Source organism: Anas acuta, chromosome 2 (genome assembly GCF_963932015.1).
Source record: "Anas acuta chromosome 2, bAnaAcu1.1, whole genome shotgun sequence".
Taxonomy (NCBI): Eukaryota; Metazoa; Chordata; class Aves; order Anseriformes; family Anatidae; genus Anas; species Anas acuta.
The window spans coordinates 59,829,961-59,854,269 of NC_088980.1; the positions used below are offsets into that span (position 1 = coordinate 59,829,961).

Below are 24,309 nucleotides of genomic sequence, written 5' to 3' on the forward strand. Positions count from 1 at the left end.
TAAGTCTTATGAGGAGTGTTTGAGGGAGCTGAGGTTGTATAGTCTGGAGAAGAGGAGGCTCAGGGAGACTTTATTGCACTCTACAAGTACTTGAAGTGGGGTGGGGGTCAGTCTCTTCTCCCAAGCAACAAAAAATAAGACAAAGGGAAATGACCTGAAGTTGTAGAGCTAGAGGAGGCTTAGGTTGGATATTAGGAAAAAAATTTTCAGTGAGAGGGTTGTGAAGTATTGGATCAGGCTACCCAAGGAAGTAGTTGAGTCACCATCCCTGGAGGTATTCAAAAAGGTATTCAAAAGGCACGAATATGTGGTGCTTTGTGACATGGCTTAGTAGTAGACTTGGCAGTGCTAGGTTAATGGTTGGACTTGATGATCATAAAAGCCTTTTCCAACCTACGGTTCTACTGTGGGTAGTTTAAAGAGCATAAATCAAGAACATCTATTTATTCTTTAAAACAAGAGATAGGATTACAATGGACTTGGCTGTGTACATTGAAAAGCAACCTGTTTACAACAAAGAAGAAGAAACACTGCTTCACACTGTACCTAAGTAATCTATGAACTCATTTCCATGAGAAGACATTGAGGTTTTAGTCTGTCAAGTTTGAAGAAGTTGTCTGAATATATAATGAACAAAGTCTACCCAAGAAAAGTTGACTAAAAACAATATACGAGACATGTAAGTCTTCAGGCAAAAAATAAGCAGTAACATGCATTACTTAGCAACTGATACAGACTACACAGGTTCAATTATTATGACTCAGCCAACAAGCAGCAGCTTACTATCATCACTTGCAATCACCTCATCACCTCTTTCTCCTGCAGTACTTGGTTTCCAAGAAAGTGACAAGTTGAAGTTAAGCTAGGATCGTCTATAACTGGAACATTTTACTACATTATTTATTTCCTCAATTATTCTCTGACATTCTCAAAACTTTTCTTAAACTTGTCTTGTTTTTTTTTTTTTTTCTTTTTTTTTTTTTTTCCCCCTCTTCTGAAGCTTCTTTCATCAAGTTACAAGACAACAAATGTAGTGTGACACCATTTTCAAAAATATTTTGAATTCCTGCTGAGTCCTCTGAGTTTGAGCACTCAGTTTGTCTGAAAGCAAGGTTTGAAACTTATGACTAATTATGCTATCATTAGTCAAACAGTACAGTTTGGGTAGGTTTTCATCCAGGCAGTAAGATAAATTCAGGATCTCCTTATAGCTTGTATAATTCCATTTACTTTTCAAATGGTATGGCAGTCTGTACAGTACTATCTCAATAGCTTTTGACTGTCCATCAGCATTATTCCTATGAAGGATCTGACTCATAATTCATTTCTGCTCCCACTGAAATCGTTGGCAAAATTTCTTCTTACTTCACTAAAAGCTGAAGAGCCAGTAGAGGGAGCACAAACACACAGAAATAATTTTCTGTGGCTCCTATACATGTAAAACTGATAATGCATTGTATTTTTTTCATACAGTACTTGCATTACTTTTTTTTTTTTTTTTCTTTTTTTTTTTTTTTCCCCTGATCAAAAATACTTTCTAGATCAGATTCTGACAGCTGCAGGTAAGGTGGTTTGGTGTCTTTCCTGCAGCCTCTAGGACCTTAGGTCTCCGTGTGAGAAGCAAAGGCTGGACACTGACTCTAGCAAAATAATGTTTTCTACTTGCATAGCACTACTGGATGGACTAGCACAATATGGGACACATATTTGACTTTTGGACCTAATCAGAGATCATAGAATCATAGAATCATAGAATATCCTGAGTTGGAAGGGACCCTTAAGGATCATCAAGTCCAACTCTTGACACCACACAGGTCTACCCAAGTTCAGACCATGTGACTAAGTGCACAGTCCAATCTCTTCTTAAATTCAGTCAGGCTCGGTGCAGTGACCACTTCCTTGGGGAGCCTGTTCCAGTGTGCAACCACTCTCTCTGTGAAGAACCCCCTCCTGATGTCAAGCCTAAACTTCCCCTGCCTCAGCTAGTGGATGGATCCACTGATCCATCTGTGCTAGCTGTTAGCCTGTTCAGAATGCAACACAAGAGCATGCACATTGGGTGAACAAGCACAAAACACCATGATATGGCTAAATAGTGAATTTATGCCTTAAACCCCTGCTCTCAATCAGCTAGCTGCAACCTTCAGCGGCAGTTTTTCCCTTTGTGTAAGCCCAGTGCCACCAGTGGTGCAGAGAAAGGTTACAACTCTGTCTCTTCTCTGCCCACTGCTGGACATTGTCTGGAAGACGTTGCTTTGCTGCACGACTCTGAAGGTGTAGTGCTCTGCTGTTAAGGTCTCAGAGAATAATACAGGACCACTATCCTCCTCAGTAATCCAAAATTTCGTGAGTTTCAAATGGGATCTCAGGATTGTAACGGTTTTTGAGAGCTTCTCCCCATTAAAGAAGTTCCCCCTTCAAGGGACTGACTCAAAAACTGCTGAGTTTCTTATTCCAATATCAGGCTTTCCAGTGCTGGAAACACAGAACCTGCCCTTCCACCCACCCTGCTTTGTTTAAAACCTCATACATGTAACAATTGTCAAGGCACTTGCCAGTAGTGTCTTCTCCCATTAAAGAAAATGGGGTTAGATAAATGACAAGTGTTTCTGAAAATTTCTTTGCTAGATGCTATAAAGCATAGGATGAAAAAAGAAATAATATAACAATCTGGATGTGAAACATTTCCAAAACAAACAAATCATTTCAGAGATCCATTGGATCTCTACCTCTAAAGTGGGGAAAAAAAGTAACAGATTTGGAGGAGCCCTAGTATTCTCAGAAACATACAAGAGACTGCCAGCTGGTGTTGGAGATATAGGCAGGACTAGCAAGAAAGCAGTATCATCAACAGGAATGCCAAGTTGAATATTTTAGTAAGTGATACTTTTATAAGTATATAAGTATTACCTTTTTGGTAATCACATTTGATGTTTTTTCCAACCTCAATCTTCTCCTTTTCAGAGAAAAAGGTACAATTCTTTGCTCTAGAGATGTAGGAAAAACTAATGAATTTGACTTTTAAGTATTACAAAAAGTAAAGAAATCTTTTTAGACCTCACTGAAGTTGCTACAGCCATCCTGAAGTCTGTGAACTATTTGGTGACTTACACTGAATAATAATTTCCGTACCATTTTTTTATTTCCTTTCCTTTTCTTTTCCCTAAAAATCCTTTTCTTCAGTGAAGAGGACTACTAAACATGTGTATTTTTCTTCAGTCCTTTGCATGTTCCAAAACATTTCAAAAGCCAGGCTACTGGGTGATCACCAACCAAGGAACTGAACTTTATAGGAGTCATATCCCTACTGCGCTTTCTATGTTGAGGATTTCTGTTGACACTGTACTGACATTTAAAAAAGGAATAAGAAAAGAGTAACTAAATAATACATGAACCTATAAATATATTATATAAGATTATAAGATTATATTGTAATTACAAATATAATATGCAATAATATACTATATACAAACAAATTAATCTTTAGTTAATAAAAACAGAAAGAAGTGGGATTTTTTTGAAAGACCATGAGAGTCTGTAAGGACTAGAAGATTTTTGTGCATGTTTCAATAATCATTGAGGATACCTGTTGTCCTGGTTTGAGTGGTGATAGCGTTATTCCCTGGGTATTGATCACTGGTAGTATCTGGTTGCCGATGACAGTAGCGATGATCTGACCCTGGGCATTGGTCAATAACTGTGGAGTTATTGGTTGCACCTGAAGGCCCTGAGCTCCACCTGCTGCCTGGCTGGAGGGGACTGGATTAGGCATCAGTGGGATTGTTCCAATAATCTGGAGAAAGCAACATAGAAATGGAAAATGAAAAAATGACACAAACTTGCCACACAAAATCACTCATTTTACCTGTGCTAAATTAAACTTAAGGTGAAATAAACACAGAGAGAGAGGTATGACCCGCTGAGTGTACAAAAAGTACACCTTTGCTGAGGTGATGAAGGCTTACAAAATCATTTGTCAAGTCATATATCACCTATGCATTTTAATGCTGTCAACTGCAACCTCCAACAAGTCTCCTGTGTTTGAGAGTGTACTAAGCTAATGCTGGGCCATGCTCTGGCTCCTTGATGATGCTTTGTTGTGACCTCTCATTTGGATATAGAATGAAGTAGGTGCAAATATCAGTCCTATAGAAAGTCTTGCTTTCTACAATGTTACAGTGTTCTTAACTGTGAACTGATGTGCTTATGTAATTTTCTGTGATTTACTGTTGGAAGAGATACTGGTTCCTTTCAGAATACAGTCCATAAAGATACGTTCATAAAAATGCAACTGCTTTTGGATGACAACTAAGTAAAACAACACAACAGCAGAGCTGGTGTTAGATAAAACAGTTTAGCTAACATTTCTGGGGCAAGTACTAGCAGAAAGAGACACTTGTGACATTTCAGATTTGAGAATATAGTGATTTCCTAAAATGTGAATGTGCCTGTAAAACTAATATTAGGATGAGTTGTCAAACAGATACTGTAAGAAAGCTTGTCAGTCAATAAGGTGCTAGATTGAAGAAAGTTACTTTGCTCAAAGACTCTTTACAAGTATGACAGCATCTAAAACAAACTTCTAATGAAACTTGTCAATAAAACCAAACTTTTTTTTTTTTTTTTTTCAAACAATGAATGAAGCTAGAATTATAGGATTATTGCAACAGGAAAGGTAAAAGAAAATGCAAAACATATCTCGATTTCCTTCACCATGCCTCTGAGTAAGGTCAGCTGTGATGTGCAATGTGACAGCTTAGACCAATGCCTTGAGTGGAAAGAATGCACTTAGTTAGCTAACGGCAATTCAGCTGTCACATGGTGAGTAGTGAATTCATCAGTTTACCAAACTTAGCCAGTCAAAAAAAAACTTGGATGAGAAGACCAAAGAGCCATAAAGAAAAGTGGGAGAGCTCTCCTACAGGAGGGCCTAATAAAATGGCAAGCCTACTATAAGCTGTACTGTAAGAGGTACAAGTGTTCAAAGCACTGCAGAGATATCATTTAATTTCTCCTTAATACATTCCTGAAAAGTAGACAGATCAAGAAAGATTATTACCCCCATTTACAGAACATGAAAGTGAAGTACAATGGAGCATCTTCAGAGAGAGGCTGTGATTTGGTGAGTTAGCCTTCTAAGCTGGAATTGCCTACAAGTGTGTCTCTGCAGACCACAGTACCTTTATACTTTTCCTAAGGTGTCCCTAGCTGAACTGCAGCTGCTTAACAATTAATGAAAGAAGACAGCTGTTCATGGGAGAGGGAGGCATTTATCACATCATTATCAGATTTCAGAATATTTTCTAAATCTGACTTTGAGTATTAATGCAACTTTCATGTGGTGGTGGTGCAACCTGTAAATTTGACCCACTTCTTATTGACCTAAAGTACTTACGGGTCACAAATATATTCTTTCGCTTTGAACATATGTCACCAAACACGACGAATAATCCTTCTTAATTTTATCAACAGAAACATAGCAAAGACCTGTCCTTCTTTTACCATGTCTGTAAAGGACACGACCTTGGAGTGTCATTACTCTAATATAACTTTAACTATCAAGGTCCCAATCCCAGCAAAGCAAAAAATGCTGTGCTGGTGTTATCAGTAATAGAAATGTTTGCATTCACATTTAAAATGCATTTCTTGGACTGCAGTTGGACATTTTATAGAATGACAGTGCTGAAGTGGACAGTTTGTAAGGTCAGAAGCAGAAGGCTATCTATATGTATTAATGTGTGTCGCATGCTATTCTGTATGTGGTGGGCTATACACGCACATGGCCAGACATGGAGCAAAGAAAGCAAACAGCTAGGAGAGGCATTCCAGAAGGACAAATACATAAATGCCCTCAGGGGTTTGGTATTACCATTGTAGCCAGGGGTAAATCTGAATGGGAAATAGTTTTCCCACTTAGTGAAATTTATGGAGATTTCAGGATCTATTTATTTAAGTTTATTATTATTTTTTAAATTATTTTTCATTTTATACCAAGGTAAAGTAAAACCTTCTCTAGTTAGAAAGCAAGCCACATGTCTCCAGTAAACCAACAGGATGTATGCATGGTATGCATCTTTGATATGGTTAAACCCAGATTCAAGTTTCCCCTTTCAAGTTCTCTTATCTCCAGGTACCCTTTCCCAAACATCCTCACAGCTCCCTGAATCACACAGCTCAGGTTTGGAGGATTAAGTAAAATATTGACTGTGGAGATATCCTGCAGTTGGATCCCTTCCTCAAACTTTATGTGACTGTCCTGATGCTGGGCTAGATCATGAATCCTCTAATTGTGGTGAGAAAGTCCATTCTGGGGATTCCTGCCCTGTTAAAGTATTGGTTTGTACTGTCTCTCCTGTTAAAGTACTTTGCACTTTATGATGACAATTTACAATTTTGATACATTTAATTTTTTTGAACACAAAACAAGACCATGCCCCAGGATTGAGACACTGGCCCATTGAAGTACAGACTGTCTCATTACCAGCGACTTCACTAGTAGGGTGGCATGGATTTTTCCAATAAGATAGTCTGGAAAAGGCCATCCTACTTTGGGAGGAAGAGAATTGAGATATGTGGCTATGTCCCTAGTGTACCACCTAGCCTCAAAGCCAGGAAACCATGTGTGGACTGTTTCATTCAGGTAGCATAAATAGATAGCAGAGGAGGCTTCTTACCCAATATTTGGACTCAAATTCCTAAATAATTCCACCTGTCAATCACATAAGCACGTTATTCAGACAACAACACATCCAAAAAGTTTCTCATCCATCCTACCAAAAAACATTTTTTTTTAATGCATGGCATGACTTTCACTATTCCTTATGTATCTCATACAACTCAAAGGAAGAACTAAGTGTTCCCAGAGGAGATGTAAAGCAGGTGCTGTATGCAAAACAAAAAACAGTTTTGAAAGTCCAAGGGTTAACTTCCAGGACCCCTTGTGAATGCTCCATAACCTATAACAGAGCCAGGCACATTACTTTGCAAAGGACTGTTGAATAAAACAAATTACACTTGTCGGAGGTACAGGTTCCAGATATAGGCAGAAAATTTGGTGCAGATGTGATGCCAGAAATCCTACTGAGTTATTCAATGTAAATTTAGATCTCACCTTTTTAGATACAGGGCTTTGGTCCATATCTAATTAAAATACCAAGGCTGTAATTCTGACCCTGTTCAAGCAACTGGGTATTGCCAGAAGACTTGGTGGAGTCTGATTTTCACAATTTTTCAGTAAGATCCTTTCATTTTTGCTTATGGATAAATAGATATATCAATTGTGCCTTGAGATGCTTGAACTGTAAATTCATGAAAGAATTCATGTAAATTCATGAAAGAATAAGCACATTATTGCAGTGAACGTAAAATTCCAAGAAATGCAGCTGACCATGGGGGGAAAAAATCCAAGCCCTCAGAGTATCTACAATATTCATGTAACCCCCAATGGCAGCATAGGTGCTAGCACTGATAAACTGGAGCTAGTACTGTTACATAGATTTTCACCCACCCTTCCAATTTGCCTTTATCAGTAAAAGTTTCTTCTTAAAAATGAAATTAAAACATCTGATCCCTTAAAAATGATAAAGTATGAAGAATAACATCATAAAATCAATTTTCATCTTTTCTTGTTTGACAACACATCTTCATATTTAATTGCTTTTGTTAATTACTTGGCTTGCTAGTCTGGGCACACTTTAGCACTTCTTGGCCATTGCACACAATGGTTTCTCACTTCTGCTGCTGGTAACGTGAGCTGTAACTCAGGCTGAAACTGGGGGAAGAAGCTGAGCAGCTGCTGGGAACTTCTGGGCATAAATGTCTCATAGTAACCACATTTGAGCTGTAGACATAAAACCAGATTTTGCATAACTGTATGAAGGCCTAATTGCTGATTTCCCAGCAGTGAGTCTTTCCTTATTGCTCCTAATAAACCAGTTGTGTTTTGACATTAGGAGAAGTTAAAGCAATATTAGAAAATAAAGCATACAATTGTGTTTTATTAAGTTCTTCTCCCTCTTCCCTCATCAGAGAAAGGGATGCTGCCTTGTGTCATTATATTACAAACAGTAGGCCAAATGGATAGAACTTCTCTCAGGTTTTATAAGTTATATCCTTTTAAATATCAAAGGCTAGTTACTTATTTTTTGAACAAAAGAATAATAATAATAATAAAAAAATCAAATAGAAAAGCAGGGAAAAAGTAAAAGGAGCAACAGAAAAATTCTTCAGTAAAATTAGCCGAACCACTATATACACATAAACTAATTCAACATCTCAAACTATTACTAAACAATGTATGATAGTCTTACTTTTGTAGTGAGCCTAAGAATCACTATTTGAGTGAATGTTTGCTAGTCTAAATACGCTTCACTCGGCTTCATTTATTAGCTCTTACTTCTATGTCTTGTTGAAGATAATCTAAAATAAAACCTCACTTTGACTTATGTTGTATGATGTTGGTAGGTTGAAACCCAATTTTTTCTAGTTTTACAAGGCTGAGACCTAATTTAATCCCAGCAGTCTATAGTAGCAGTCATACCACCTATGGCACACATGACAGTATTTATGGTTTGTTTCATTTTCTAGTTTTCCAAATTTGCTTTCAGAAGCTGCTTATGTTCACAGATATGTTCCTTCCTGTGTGGTCACTGTACAAATGTGAGTTACTTTAAGGATCTATTTTAGGGAGAAAATGACATGGAAAAGGTAGAATAATAAGAATCCACACAGGATTCTTTAGCCTTTACAGATGCTTTATTCTTAATCATATATCTATATCTATATATAAAAATGCATATAAACATTTATGTACCTATATATAAATGCTAAAACAAAATACTGTTGTGAGAACAAGGAATCAAATACTTTTATTAGAAACAAAACTACACCACTACTTCTGAGTCACAACTTCATGTAAGGAATTATAATTTTCAAGGTTAAACATTGTTCGTGTATCACACCATACAATATATTGGATGGTATATTGTTTGTAAGTATCATAATAGAACACAGTCTGACATTCTGTCTGACTTTCTCAGTGCTTTATTATTTATAAAATAATATTTTTATAGTAACATCAAACTATACAGTACTTTATCATCACTGTAGAAATTACATGGTGAATTTTTCTCAAGTAAATACTGTTATGTTCTGCTAGCAGGGGCATGTGTACAGTCAGAAAAAAATAACCTGTATTTTATTAAACATCCTGAATAACATAACATTTTATCATTGCAAGTATCTAAAGATATATAACTATCAAATTAAAGATTTAAAATCACGTTGAGCGTCTGCTGAACTGTTCTAAGCAATCTACTTATCAGATTTAGCCTCCTTTAAAATCAAGAATTGTCAGGCATAAGGACCCTTAGAGGTTACAGTTCTCTGAGCTGAGCAAAGCACCTGTTGAATTTAATAAGATTTACATGTCCTGAGCATTTCTGAAAGTCAGCTACTTACTGAACACTTATGAAAGTGTTCGTTCATTATTTAAAATTCTTTGATGGATGACTGGGGGAAAATATTTCAGCAATATTTCTGCTTGCCAAGTATTGTTGTGACAAAACAGTCACAATTTCTAATGATGGTTATAAGAAGCCAGCAAAACTTACTGCTTTTGGCATTTGACTCTTTGTCTGCCAAGCCACAGCTTTCCTGATCACTGTGCAGGTAGATCTTTGTAGAGTATATATGCAAATACACTTTTCTATGTGTGGATATGTTATTATCATTATTATTTTTTTTTTTCCTGTAAATACTCTTGAGAACAAAAAGTCAAGGTATTCATTTTCTCAGGAAGTAAATATAAGGGGATTGAGCCACCAACATGAGTCTCTAGACTTAATCAGGAAGAATATTTTGGTAAATAACCATTCACCTCTGCATTATTTTCATGCCAGCTAAGATTTTTATAGTAGCCTACAGGAATTAAGTATCAACTTGTATTTAAACTCACTGAAAAGCAGGCAGCCAGCTCTTTAGCTTCTCTGAAGATTTCAGTCTCAACTTAGCATCAAGCATCTTTGAGTCAAGGAATCCCTGTTCTGAAATAAAATTTCTCAACCTTTGCAAGCTTTGTATTGATGTAGTGAAAGCAGTATATGCGCTGCATCTGCAAACCCTACCATTACTTTATGTGTTTAGATTACTAACCATTTAGGACAAGGATTCTCTCCCTTGGGCATTAACATGATATAAATATTTACTACTACTTCTCCCTCATAGCACAAAGAGTGAACTTGCTTACAGCCATAACAGAATCTAACAACTGGACATACAGCAGAGGAAAATCCCTACACTTTGCAATACATACCATGCTGAGCTATCCAAGGCTAGCTTGGGAAACAAATTGTATTTTCTCAGCAAGCCTAATTAGGTTGAGCACAATGCGTACCAATGAGATTCAGGTGTTTCCATGCTATGGTGACATTATCAGCTTGTTTTGAGGAGTTTTGCTACTTGGTGTACTGATCTACTATAGAGATGCTATCTAGAGCTCAGTAGTGAGAGTGAGGCAGAACTTAGTAATTACTCTCTGATCCTGTGTTTTGTAAGTAAGCGCTGCTATTGAGAAATAATCTTGCGTGGAAGAAGATAATGTTCTCTACTGCCACAACAGTTCTCACTAAAATATCACTGTTTTGATTCTTCTAATTGTAATATTACCCTTTCAAATAAGAGATGTTACACACTATTGTCAGTGCCAGTGTCTGGTTGAGCAGGAGAATTCATGGTGCTCTGTTTTTGTTTTTTCTCTGGTTACTCTTTTCAACTTGCATTGCATAGACATGAAGCTGGATTAAGGAGATGGCATGATCTTATCTGCCTACAGTTCATTGCTGTCACTGCTTTATCTTGTGTTGCAATTCCTGAGAAGGTTATTCCACCAGAAGTATAATGGCTTGCAAATTTGTTAAATTTGGAACCCTCAAAGAGTTATTTTTCTGTTCTAATTTTCACTTATGAAAGTTCTTGGGGAAATAACAATCTATCTTGGACAAATGACTTTGAAGGCTTTATGATGTTTTATTTTAGCCTTGACTTGTCTGTTTAAAATACCAATGTGTTTTTTTTTTTTTTTTTTTTTTTTTTCTTGGATGCTTCTCCATGATAAACTGGATTGAAAACATAAACCATCAAATAATCTTCAGATGCAATCCATAGGGCCCCAGATCTTTAATTGGATTATAGGTCAAAGAATTTGTAGTCCATCAATATATTCTTGAATCATCTACTCTCATCTTCTCACTATCAAATTACATGCACATATAAAATATTTACCACAGATCACCAGATTTTTTTAACCTGTAACTCTTAAAAGCAAAGTTAGTCATGCTGATTAATTCAATCATTTCGTATTTAACTAAAATTCTCTACAAGAAGGCTAAGTGGTATTGCAATCAATCAGTAGCAACGGTACTCAACATTGTTGTTATACAATCATATTTCTCCACATACTGTTATAAATCATGATCTTGTTGCACAGATGCAATAACTCTGGATGACACAGTAGTTGTCTGTCCACCCATCATTTCACTATTTGATATTCAACATTGCACCTGTGCAACAAGGCGCTGTTTGAAATACAAAGTCATGCCCTTCTGCAGTTGATGTTTCTACAGATTTAGATGGCCTGGACTTTTTTAAAATTCAAAAGAAAACTCAGATTTATAGAATCATAGAATATCTTGAGTTGGAAGGGACCCACAAGGTGAGTCCAACTCCTGGGTCCACATAGGACTATATGTCTGAAAGCGTTGTCCAAACACTTCTTGAACTCCGTCAGGCTTGGTGCCATGACCACTACCCTGGGAAGCCTGTCCCCACTCTCTCCCCCACTGGACCCTGGGGAGCCTGTCCCCCACTTGACTACACTCTGGGTGCAGAACCTTCCCCTAGCACCCAGCCTGACCCTCCCCTGTCCCAGCTCCATGCCATTCCCTTGGGTCCTGTCGCTGTCCCCAGAGAGCAGAGCTCAGCACCTGCCCCTCTGCTCCCCTCGTGAGGGAGTTGCCGGCCACCATGAAGCCTCCCCTCAGCCTGCTCTGCTCTGGGCTGAACAAAAAAAGCTGTTGGCCTTATCAAGTAAAATTAACCTTTAATATGATAGCCTACAAATGCTCAAGGCTAAAATGAGATGAACAACCTAATCAGACAAATGTACTACTGAAATGCTTTAAATTTTATAGTACATGCATTTCTTCAACAACAGATTTTCAGAGTCCTGAGAACAAAGTACAACACTAATCACCAGCATGACTATGGTGGAATGAACCATTCTGGGTTACTCCCCACCCAGGTTGTAGATTATCTCTGTGGAAACCAATATTCCAGCCTACAGGGTGGAATTTAGTTGTGATGCAGCTAAGTTACATGGAATTTAGGACCAGAAGGAAAAAAATCTCTGAAAGTAGGTTGGAAAATTGAGATGGGTCATAACAATTTATTGGGTGGAAAATGGTCATAACTCTAAGATTCTAGATAGCAATCTCTAGGAAAAGAAATCTTTCAAAAGAACAAAGATAATTTTGCTTTGTCACACTACCATCAGAAAGATAGTTGATTATTCATTTCAATACAAAATCTTCCTTTTAAATTTGTCAGCCAAATAATAGCTACTGTTTCAGCATGCTTCTCTGCCCATCACTTCACCTTTGGAAGGTCACTAAAATTCCATTCCTCCATTCAATCTTCTGTAATATGTTTGCAAAAATACTATTTATCTCCCTGGAAGTACTGCTATGAGCCTTAAGTACTTTTTGTAAGGCTACCTTAGAGTTAATCTAAGGCTACTTTACAGTTAATCAAGAAAAGATACCATACAAAGGTAGATCTTTTTTATGTCCAATGTGGCTATTGCACTGAAAATACCATCAGCTGGTTCTTCTCTTCAGTGTTAGTAGCGATAGTGTATGCTTCACTGATTGAAAGTGCAATGGCTAAAGTACCTCATACTATCAAATGCATCATTAATCCATTTCACTTGAACTGACAGACAGAAATGAAAGAAAGGTATTTTTCTGCTTACGTCTTAACAGCTTGACTTAAATACCCACTCTGGCCATCATAGGATACAAATCACAGTTATAATAAGTTGTGTAATACAGACACTTAGTATATGTGCTGGTATCAACCACAAATAACTGTTCCTAGCATCTCTCAGGACAAAACATTCCTCTAATGCAATGGCACTTAACTCAGGAGGTAGCTGTCCATGGATTTGGAGATGAATATCCAGGATTCAGTCCCTGCTCCATTTCCATTGTCCAAAATACATTTGTTTACTGATTGTTTATATACAGATTTGAGTCCCTCTCAAGGCTATCAACTTATTTTTTTGTATACTCAAGTTGTTACTAACTCAAAAATGCAGTTAACTATAACTATATTATTCTTAAATTTGGGTAAGACTTAGCAAGAGACTGCCTTCTATGAACCTATGAGGAGAACATGCAGCTTAATTATCAGTCTCATTCAGGGCTGGTTTCTAAGCTTGCTTAAGAAGGAGTTAGAAAACTGTATTTTTTTTAATTATTATTAAAAGTTACAGTGGCCTAGAAATAATCCTATCTCTAGCACCTACATTGTTACTGTACTGAAGCAATGTGTTCCTGATACAGACTGGCAAAGTGAAATTTCTCTTCAGGTATTTTGGTATGAATTCAAACTAGTTCATCTTTCTCTTTGGAACCCATAACCTTGAGGCCAGTTCTGTGGAAGGTGGAGAATCACAGATATTTTGTACATGTTCTATCCTTGCATGCTGTCTCTGTATCAGTCCTGCAAAGATTTCCTTTTCCTTTTGTCTGTGTCCTTCAAAAGGCAAGGGCTCCTTTACCTTAACTCTAGAAAAGGGGGAATGTAAGGGAAGAGATCAGTTGTTTACAAGATCCCTTTTCTGGTTTTCTGGTTGCATATTTGCCACTTGTCTCACTTGTCTTACAGTACATTGAAAATTATTTTGGACAGGCCTTTTTTTTGTTTGTTTGTTTTGTTTTGTTTTCTGTGTTGGAACCATCTATTAGTACAGTATTCTGATCATGATTATGGTGGTGCTGTAGACAGTAAACAACAATCAACAATGCTGTCAATAAAAACAAAACAAACAAACAAAAAGCTGTATTATATTACATGCTCATACTTCCTCTTAGTTGAGTTAACTAGAGACTGTGATGCACTCTATCAAGACAAAAAAGTGGGATATCATGGCTGCACTTTCTGGTAAAATTTACTAGGATTCCTCAGGGAGTAACTAAGGGGGTACTACTTTACTTTCATCAGCATTGAAAGGCTATCAATACAAAAGGAAAATATGTCACTTTTACTCACTGTTGAAAATGTTTAAGAGCATGGCTACAGGTTGGGAGGAAATAGTGAAACAATAATGCTAAAAGAGACCCTTATCTCTACACTTTAAGTATTTCCCTAGGGCTAGTGTTTTGTGCAACTTATTCTTGCAACTGTGGCAGCTGGGGTGTCAACGGACATCAATGAATTGCACTGAAATAACCGATTCTTCTTAAGTTCAGAGGACATAATTCACAGCTCCAGTTCCAGCTATTTTCTTCTGTTTTTAAACCGGATATCCCTCCCCAGGAACATCCAGAACACTTCCATATTTTGACTTTGTCAGTCCACATTTGGCCAGATTCAGCCTCTCTCTCCAGGAAGGCAATGCCTTAATGAGGAAATGATACCAACAAAACATGCAGACTCCTTATGGAGTGCTGTACTATACTCGTTGCCTGAAAGAAGAAGAGGACCTAACCACAGATAATCTTTAGCATATGAACATTTAAAACTAGCAGTAAGGACTAGCAGTTGCTTCCTTCATTCAGGCTTTGTCTTACTTTGAGTAGTCTCCCTGATAAGAATTCATGAAGCAAGATATTGGCTAGTAAGACTAAAAATGGTAGAACCATCCATAAGGAGAACAGTGCTGATATGAAAAATGGAAACAGCAACTGCAAAATGTAATTTAGTTTTATGTATTGTCAACATGCACATTGTACTTACAAATGTCCTTGTAATACATTTTTTAAAAAACAATGAAGTCTCAATAATATGAACCCTCTGAAAAGCAGTTCTTATTAAATCTTTGAGCAATAGTGGAGAAGGTTCCCTGGTGTATGCGAATTACAGCAGAAGAGGATGAGTGAAGTGCAAATGCCACAGTATAATTCGTATATAGAACATTTTAATTGTGGGTAATAGCAGATTTTCAATTTTGTAAGTCAAGGAATTGTGCTCATTTCTAAGACAGAACTGAATATATTAACTGCCCTTGAAACAGTATCAATATTTCTTCCTGCACAGAGCAACGCACAGTAAAATGCATTAAAAGATGAAAGCTCTTTGATCCTTATGAATGCATAAAGATACCGGAACAGTGCCAATAAGTTTTGAAGAAGAGGCTAGGCAGAAAAGAAATATTATTAATTGCCAAGATAGCACAGTATACCAAAATAGCAACACCAAATGTACTAAGGACTACAAAAATATTGATTGTTCATAGTTTTACCCACCAAGTCTTTCAGGACACTGTAAGTTCCTTTTTTTTAACCCTTTTCATACAGTAATTAGTATGAAAACATATTTGATCTTGACATACACAATAGCCGTATTTTTTTTTTTTTAGCTCCCAATTAATACTGGAGGAAAAACTGTCCTGAATCATATCACAGTGTATATCTTATGAGTCAAAAGCAGAATGAATAACTGGAATCCCAAAAGCCATTTACGAGAGACACTGAGTTTCACTCAATGGTCCACTGGTTCTACTGCACTCAATGGTCTGCTAGGGTTCTGCTGCCAATTGCAAGGTAATATTTTTTAGGAAGATTTCATCTCATGGCTTCTCATTCATTGAAAATAATGCTAGTATCTCCAGACTCCATTTTAGCTTGGAGCTATGCTTGCATAATATTATCAGGCCTCTCTCTGATATGACTGCGACTAATAAAAATCATGAGTAAATTTACTGACCTGAATATAATGGCCCCTTGGACTTGAATACTGCACAGGTTGGTGTTTAAGTCTACATGCAGCCTGTAGTTCTTTTTAAATTATGAACAATCTCAGGCTAATATACCTTGCACAGCCAAGGTCTGTTTTTGAGTGGTTATCTTGGCCTTGGTTTCATCTAAAGGCAGAAAAATGTAGGGATTATTTCTCTTTTACCCTCTTCATACAAAATCCATTCTGCTCAATGGAACAACCCCATGCAAACCAACTGGATGACTCATGAGTAGTTCTGTAAAGAAAGTAGGAAATTCTGTTATTTAATTTTTGCTTTCACTTCAAGGTGGAACCAAAACTAAATATAAAATGAAATAAAAATCTGAAAAAACTGTTCTGGGTAGACCGGTCCTTTCTGATCAAAACTGAAATATTTCATATTCTTTTTAACCTTTCTAAACTTGAAAAAAATCACTAAATTTTCTAACAGAACATGTAAAAATGAGGCACTTAAATCTTACCCAGACAATGTACTTTATACATTTGTACTTTTTTACTGAATAGAATTTGTCAAAATGTCATATTTTGTATTTAGATGAAATGCCGTTTTTCCATCAAAAGTCAGCAATGAAAACAAAAAGTCATCCAGTTCTGCTCATAATGCTGCAGGAATTTATACTAAAAAAATTATAAATAAGGTGATAAAATGTAATTATACTTTCCTCTTTAACATAGTTTTAAGTGCAACACTGGAATCCTTAGGGATGCTTCTGGAGACACAATAGGTTTCTTTCTCTAGAAGCCCACAGCATTCTTTGCTGATAGGTCTCCAAGAGCACTTGCACCAGGGCAGACTCCAAGAGCTTCACTTATGACTAGAAGCCTGATATGCTAGGTACCGTAGAAAGAAAGGGTTGAGATAGTCTCCACTTTAAAAAGGGTGAGTAACCCTGCATGTTGACAGGATGTATACTATACTGTATGCTCCAACAGCACAGAATGAAGTCCTCTTGGTTCCTCAGTGAATCTGTGTCTGGAAAATGCAAAACAAGAGGACATTCCTTTTGTTACCTCCTCCCTCAAAGCTATATGCTTTTGTAAGAACCTAAATCTTCCATTTAGTCTGCAGCTTTTAACAGGAATGCTATTTTATAATCTGGTGGGACACAAATAACTTGGGCCCTTGTTTGAGAGCTGCCTCTCAGCAGGAGAAAATATAAAAGGCGGTGTACTGTCTACAATGACTCTTGCTTCAGCCCATTGTTCTGAAAATACTTGCATGTGATTCTCATGCACCACCATCCACCATTGCTGAGTTAGAACACTCAGCAATGTCTGACAGTGAGAGTTGAGAGTCAGTGCATCTACCGGTCTGTCTTTCCTTCCTTCCCTCCCCTTCCCTCTCATCCCTTCCCCAAGAGGGATGACAAAAATAACCCATTTCTGAGACTAAAAAGAAAGTTTGTCCAGGCTCACTGAACATAAAATTTGTCATCCATGCTCCTTCACTCAGAAATGAAAACGTAAAGATGTGTAAACAACAAATAACCTCAAAAAAGAAATAAGCCTCTCTCTCTCAGAAAAAAAAAAAAGTTATCAAATATGCATTTGTTTATCACAGTCAAGTTTTATGATTCAAACCTGATTCATATATATTTTATGAAGAGAATATCCATTGTGGTGGCAAAATTAAATGTATTTTGAAACTTGTATGTGACATTTATCTATCTATTCTATCAGAAAAAAGTTGTCATATTCATTCAGACATATATTACTTTTTCAATTTCCTGTCAGTAATGTTTTTTTAATGTTCTTTAGGGTGAGACCACACGATTTCTCATTTCTCACAACAAAGACCATAACTCATTAGAATTATGTTGATGAGTTTACACCTAGAAAAGTTGCATCATTTTTCCAGAGGTGAACAACTTGTACTCTTATCCATTACAATCATGGATGGCTTTTTTCCTTTTTTAAAAAAAAAAAAAAAAAAAAAAAGATGCAGAGTCGGGTCGTTGGCTGTTTTTTCCCCTTCTTTTACAGATGTTCATCATATAAAATACAAACTTATGGTGCATTTTTACAATGACTCAGGTTCTATTGTGAGCAACAAGAGATAACAAGGATAGCACAAGTATTGAAATTCTTTATCACATATCTTGCCTTTCAAAGGCGGTGATTTTGATATAAAGTTTAGAAAAAAACAACGGTGTTCAAGAATAAACAGTGCTGTGCATCAGGCAAGGGTTATAATTAGAGAAGAAACAGAAACCAATTAGAGTGAGTTAACTGACAAGAGGCTACAGCTCCTCTACAGAAGACTGGCTGGAGAGGTGCAAAGTAGAGATGGCAACTTCTTTATCTAAGTTCCTATTAGAGTAGCATAATAATAACAACATTATCTTGTGCTTCATATACTCAGTGCAAGTCCTGAAAAGGGTGTTTAAGTGCATTGGGTTTAGCCCTGGGTAAAAGGTTGTATGATTCTAATTTTTGTTTGATAGGCTAGTAATGACACCATTGTATTGGGCTTATGTGGTAAGGTTTTGGTAGTGGGGTGGGAGCAGTAGGAGTGGCCATCTGAGAAGAGTTCAACAGCTGCCCCATCTCAGATCAGAGCCAGCTCCTGCCAGCTCCAAAAGGGACCTGCTGCTGACTAAAGCCAAGCCAGTGAGTTATGTTGTTTGGACCTCTGGGAGAGCAGATTTAAGAAAGAGAAAAAAACAACAACTGCAGCAGCAGCTTGGAGAGAGGAGTGAGAAAATGTGAGAGAAACAGCCTTGCAGCCCCTAAGGTGAGTGTAACAGGAAGGCAGGAGGTGCTGCAGGCATGCAGCAGAAGTTCACCTGTGGCCTGTGGAGAGGCTCTTGGTTGAGCAGGCTGTCTCCCTGTAGTCCATGGTATACAATAGCATGACACATATCCACACTACTGTCTGTGGAAGAGTCCCTGAAAGAGGAGACTCTGGGCTGGACCTGTCCATGGTGGAGAAGAAGGTCTGTTGGAAGCTGCTGCCCATGTGGGACCCGTGATGGGGCAGTTTGCTCCTGGGGGATGGACCCCGTGGTATGGAGCCATGTGGGAGCAGTTCTTGAAGAGCTGCTGCCTGTGGGCAGCCCCCACAGGATCAGTTCAGGAAGGACAGCATCCCGTGGGAGGGACACCATGTGGAGCAGGGGCAGAGAGTGACCGTGAGGGAACAGCAAAGATGAAGCGTCAGGGACTGACTGCAGCCCCCATTCCCATGTGCTGCTCAGGAGGAGGTGGTGGAAGAGGGTGGATGAGAGGAAAGTGTTTTTAGTTTGCTTTTAGTTTTTCATTGCTCTAGTGTGTTAGCAATCAGCAATAAATTATGTTAATCTCCCTATGCTGAGTCTTTTTTGCCCATGATGGTAACTGGTGAGCGAACTCCCTGTTCTTATCTCAACCCATGGGCTCTTTTCATCACATTTTCTTCCCCTTTTCTGTTAAAGAGGGGGAGTGAGAGAGTGGTGTGGTGGCACTTAGCCATCAGTGTGATACCACCACAACCATCTGCAATACAGACTAAGCAGCAGTCTTTGTTGCTTAAAAACAAACAAACAAACAAATAAATAAATAAATAAATAAATAAAAGGAGAATTCTGTGAGCAACATTCCAGTTTTGTTTCTGAACAAAAGCAGAATATTTGGAATGTAATGAGAGCTCCCTTTCTGAGCATATATACTTTGGGGGAATAAATAAAAATCTAAGTAATATTTGGTAAAGCTGGAAATAGTTACGATGGCCCAACATCAAAATGTGTTGATCAGTTTGACTTAGATATGTACCTAAAATTATTTGAACACAGGCACCTTAGGCTATTTTTTAGGACAGAAATTCTTGTGTGGTATGACTCTCTCATGACATTTGTAGCATCTGCTGGTTGGAGCTGTGCTGGAAATACTTCTAAACTGTCCTGTGGTCTGAGGATTTAGTGCATTCTTTTGTTGTCCTAACCAAAACAACAAAGTAAATGCTCAGAGAAATGCAAAAGTAATCTGTTAAAAGGAGAGATATCATCCTGACTACCACAGGCTCAAAGTCTTCTTTTAAATCAGAAGAATATCAGAGGTGCAAAGTTCATTTATTCACAGCTGATTTTTAAATAATTACCTGCCACAGATGAAATACTTAATCTTACTTGCAAGAAAAACTGCTGAAAAGCAAGAGCCTCCCTTCACATTTCTATTATTTAGATCAAGTAAAGAACATATTAACAAAGTAACACAGACTTTATCTTGGTCTCTGGGATGCTAATTCTTTAGTTATACAGGAGACACAAACAAGTGAACAAGTAAAACAGACTCACAATTTTCACAAAAATTTAAAATACCTATAGATATCCCCAAACCGAGGCTGGTCAGCCACTACTGAGTTCTGTGTGGCCATCATCGGGTGCTACCAGGATCTGAGTGAAAACTCCTGTGACTGCCACGGGGAGCTTAATGACAATATTGTCAAAAGAAAGGACTTATGACCCACTAAAAATAACTGGTATGTGGTATTTTAGGGATGGAATTTATATCATTTAACGTTAACCAGCTAACATTAAAGTCTAGTTGCAGATTGTCATCTGAGGTCTATCCAGTCAACATAGAAAGTGAGGAATCTCTACAATGTGACTCATCTCAGCCTAAAATACATGCACGAGATCAGTGAGATGTTTTACTCTTCAAGAGTGCCCATTTCTTTCCAGTGATGACAGAGAAGACTAAGCCACTAGCTTAAATTTGATGCAGTCAAATCTAAGTTTCATGTGAATAAAATTAGGAAAAATGAATTCAAAGTTAAGACTCTAAAGAGATGTAGGACTTTGCTGAACACCAAAGCTACTTCTAATATTGATATACAGCCTCTTAATCATTTGGAAAAAAAGGGTTGTCTTTATATTGAACATCTGAATATCTCAGCTGTACAAAAAGGAGGAAAAAAAAAACCACAAAGGCACAAAGGCTATTTCAAGAAAGATGCTCAATTCCTTCCCCCCCCTGCCCCCCCATAAATTAATAGTTAAATAATAAAAGGTTTTAAAAAGTTGAACCTCACTGGTTGAAAGACTGTTCAATATATGCACAAAATTAAATCTGTTCAACCATCCCTGTCTAGTACAAGCACAGACATGGAAACAGTGATGATTCACTTAAATGACTTCAACTTGGCTGGTAATATCTTGACACATTTCACTGGGGAGGGTATAACTTACACAGCTTTTAAAAAGTAAGTTTAAAAAAGGACATAGCAATGACTGTGGACTGGAGATTTATTATAAAGATTCCCTAACCACCTCTTGGAAGTAAAATTTCCATGTTCAATGCAAACTCAGTGAGAAATGGCCTTCTTGACATGATGCTCATTTATCTCCCCTCACTGTGTGTTCTTTGAGGGCTCCGTTTGCATCATTTGTTGGGTAGTATAAAGCCGATTTAAACATTTCTGCATTTGTGCTATTGCCAGAGACCATAATGATTTAGTGAATCAGGCATGCATCATTCATGTTTGCTCTCTCTTTTCACTGCATATGATTTTAAGGAGAAATAAAAGGCAAGAGGGAGCCAAGAGTGCAACTTCCCTCAGTAAATGCTTTTTTTCTTTTTCCATTGATGTATCTTATGAGAATTTGAGCTCAACTCAGTAATATTTAACATACATATTTCTATCTACATTCAGAAAAAAAGTATTTTGTTGTAGCACACCTAATAGTGACACCTTATTTCCAAAATACAGGATGTAATATGTTGTTGGTAAGGAATTCCACATAAGTAAAACTCTTAACTTCATCCCTACATTAACAGAAGCACCATGATAGCTGAACAGGCAATGCTTTTGTATATTACTAACAATATTTCTGGGTCAGCTGTCTAACATTCAGATTTGAAATAATTACCCTAAGTTTTGAGAAGATGGCAAAAAAGGTTGCCTAGATTTTGTCCTGTCCTTCCTCTCTATACCCTATCATATATTGACAAAAAAAAAAAAAAAAAAAAAAAGTTTGTGATTGCTATTTCAGAACATTTTCAATCAGCTTCATAGAAGAGAATCTTATGAGTTTTCTTTGCTTTTCTGAATCTTGTGAACTTCACAAAAGGCTTCATAGAAGAGAATCGTATCAGTGTTTCCTTTGCTTTTCTGGATCTGTTAAACAAAGCACCAGGTAGATTGTTCTCTCTGGATCCTTGTGAAGAAAACTTAAAAAACAACATAGTACCTTTTCTAATTAGTCATAAAATATTGCAGGCAGGTTTTTGTCTTGGTCATCCTAGCAAAATATATCTGATGTGACAGAGAATACAGCATTCCTTGTTAATGTCAATTAAATACTGTTATCATTCAAAAGTGGGAATGTTATGATTAATCTACCCTCTGCACCCAGAGATTCTTAAACTTTCTGGTTTAGCTAAAGGCATATCTTTCAAAAATGGACATAAAAAACTTATGTTTTTTAATTCATATATTTACTTGAGAGCAAAGATAGGTGGTTCACTGTCTCTGGACAGTAGGTGTGACAGCTGAGACACATTTCAGTGGATCAGTTATGACAGAGGTACTCCAGGATATAAATACCGTTGTTCTTCTGGATAGTCTACCTGTACTCTATGTGAAATGCCTTAGAAAGAAAGAAGGGGGAAAGTTTAACATGCCAAATGGTGTTGGTTTGACCTCAAAGGTAGTGCACTGTATTAGTCTGATATCATCTTCCCTTCACTTTAAGGCTGTCTATGTATGCTATCAAATAAGTCATAACTCAGTTTAATGCACAGTCTGCAATGAAGGGAGTGTATTAGGCCTCTGGAGATGATGACTAACAAGTTAAAATTAAACTTTTTTGAGTTGGGTTGCAATGACCTATTTATACATCTTTCTTGCTAGCTGGCTTTTTTTTTAAGCATTACAAGATGTACCTGGCCTCTCTCATCTCTCTCTAAACTGTCTCCCTGATGTCCTGATCACTCTCTGATCTATTTCTCTTTCTCTTATCTGCTGGGTGGATGCTAATATGACATATCCAACCTCTAAAACAAACCATTTATTTTGAAACTCAGCTATGTCAGAGTATTCGATGCATCAAACATTAAAATGAATGTATATTTGGATATTGGGTACATCATGTCTTGATATTAAATTATCTCCTGAAAAGTGGATTGATTTTTAAACTGGCAGGATATATGTATTGCTTCCTTGAATCTCTAGCACAAAGCTAGACATGAGAGGAGACTAGGAAAGGTTCCCTCTAAAGCTGAGAAAGAATTGCTCAAGGGGTATGAGTGTTTTCTTGATATTAATAAATTCTTTTTTTTGTGCTTAAGGAAAGAGATTCTGTCATTCTTTTCCATTATTATGTGACAAGAATACATTAATCTTCTATGAGAGATACTTATCCTAGAGAAAATATTTAATTAATGTGTGAAGAAGGAAGTTTAAGTGAAAAAGGTACTTTAAAAATCATATATATTTAATAACATTGGCATAGATATTTCAAAGACCTTTTTTTCTTTTTGATATTTGGGCCATTTGCATACATACATGCTGAAGCCTAACACTGTCAGTCTCTGAAGAAAAATGACAGACAAACTGAGATGTACTTTTAGTAAGATATATTGAGTGTCCATTCATGGTTAGAACTGTGATTTTTTTTTTCTGCTTGAACTTTCCCTGTCACTGTTCACAGACACAACCCATATGAAAAGACATCACACAGTTCTTACTAATACTAGACTCAAACCAGAAGACAGAGAGTTCTTCCTCTTCCAGAACAACTCCCATTTAATGTACTACTTTGGAGCCTGTTGGTCTGCATCTGGCTGGTGGTATCACTACAAACACTACAGGATACAGGAAACACTACAACTTAGTTGTTCAAAGACTGCTCAGGGAAGGTTTTTTGTTTTTGTTTTTTTCAAATTCTTCACAAAGTACTGCTAAAATATCTGGACTTTTCCTTTCAGATTTCAAAACAAATGCTGACTGCTGTGAAATTATGGGAACCCCAGATTTCCTCTCCTCACCTGTATCTCTAAGACATTCACAACCAGGTGTCAAGACTGCAGCCCAACAAGAAAGCCCAATGGCTTTCTTTTGTACGTGAAGACTTGAGACTTCTATGAAATTCCAAACCTCCTTCAAACAGCAGCAGCACTCTACCAACAAGTGAAGAACTTTGAATATTTATCATTGTACATTAACTTCTACTTTTGACAGGGATTTCATCTCCAACTGTTTTTTTTTTGCTTGTTTATTTGTTTTTTTCAAAAACACCCCACCCCACCCTGGTATCAAGGCCAGTTGAAGAGAAAGTTATGGAAGGTCAAATTCAGGCACTGGAAAAAAAATTG

General features: G+C 37.2%; 1 protein-coding gene across 5 annotated transcripts in view; it reads right to left on the reverse strand.

Annotated features, from left to right (window-relative positions):
* POU6F2 (POU class 6 homeobox 2) overlaps positions 1 to 24,309 on the reverse strand; it is a 312,647-nt gene that overhangs the window by 26,153 nt on the left and 262,185 nt on the right. For all 5 annotated transcript variants that reach the window (XM_068674957.1, XM_068674958.1, XM_068674956.1 and 2 more), the window contains one exon: positions 3,587 to 3,793. In XM_068674957.1, the coding sequence (XP_068531058.1) occupies positions 3,587 to 3,793 (207 nt within the window). The remainder of the gene's footprint in view (positions 1 to 3,586; positions 3,794 to 24,309) is intronic.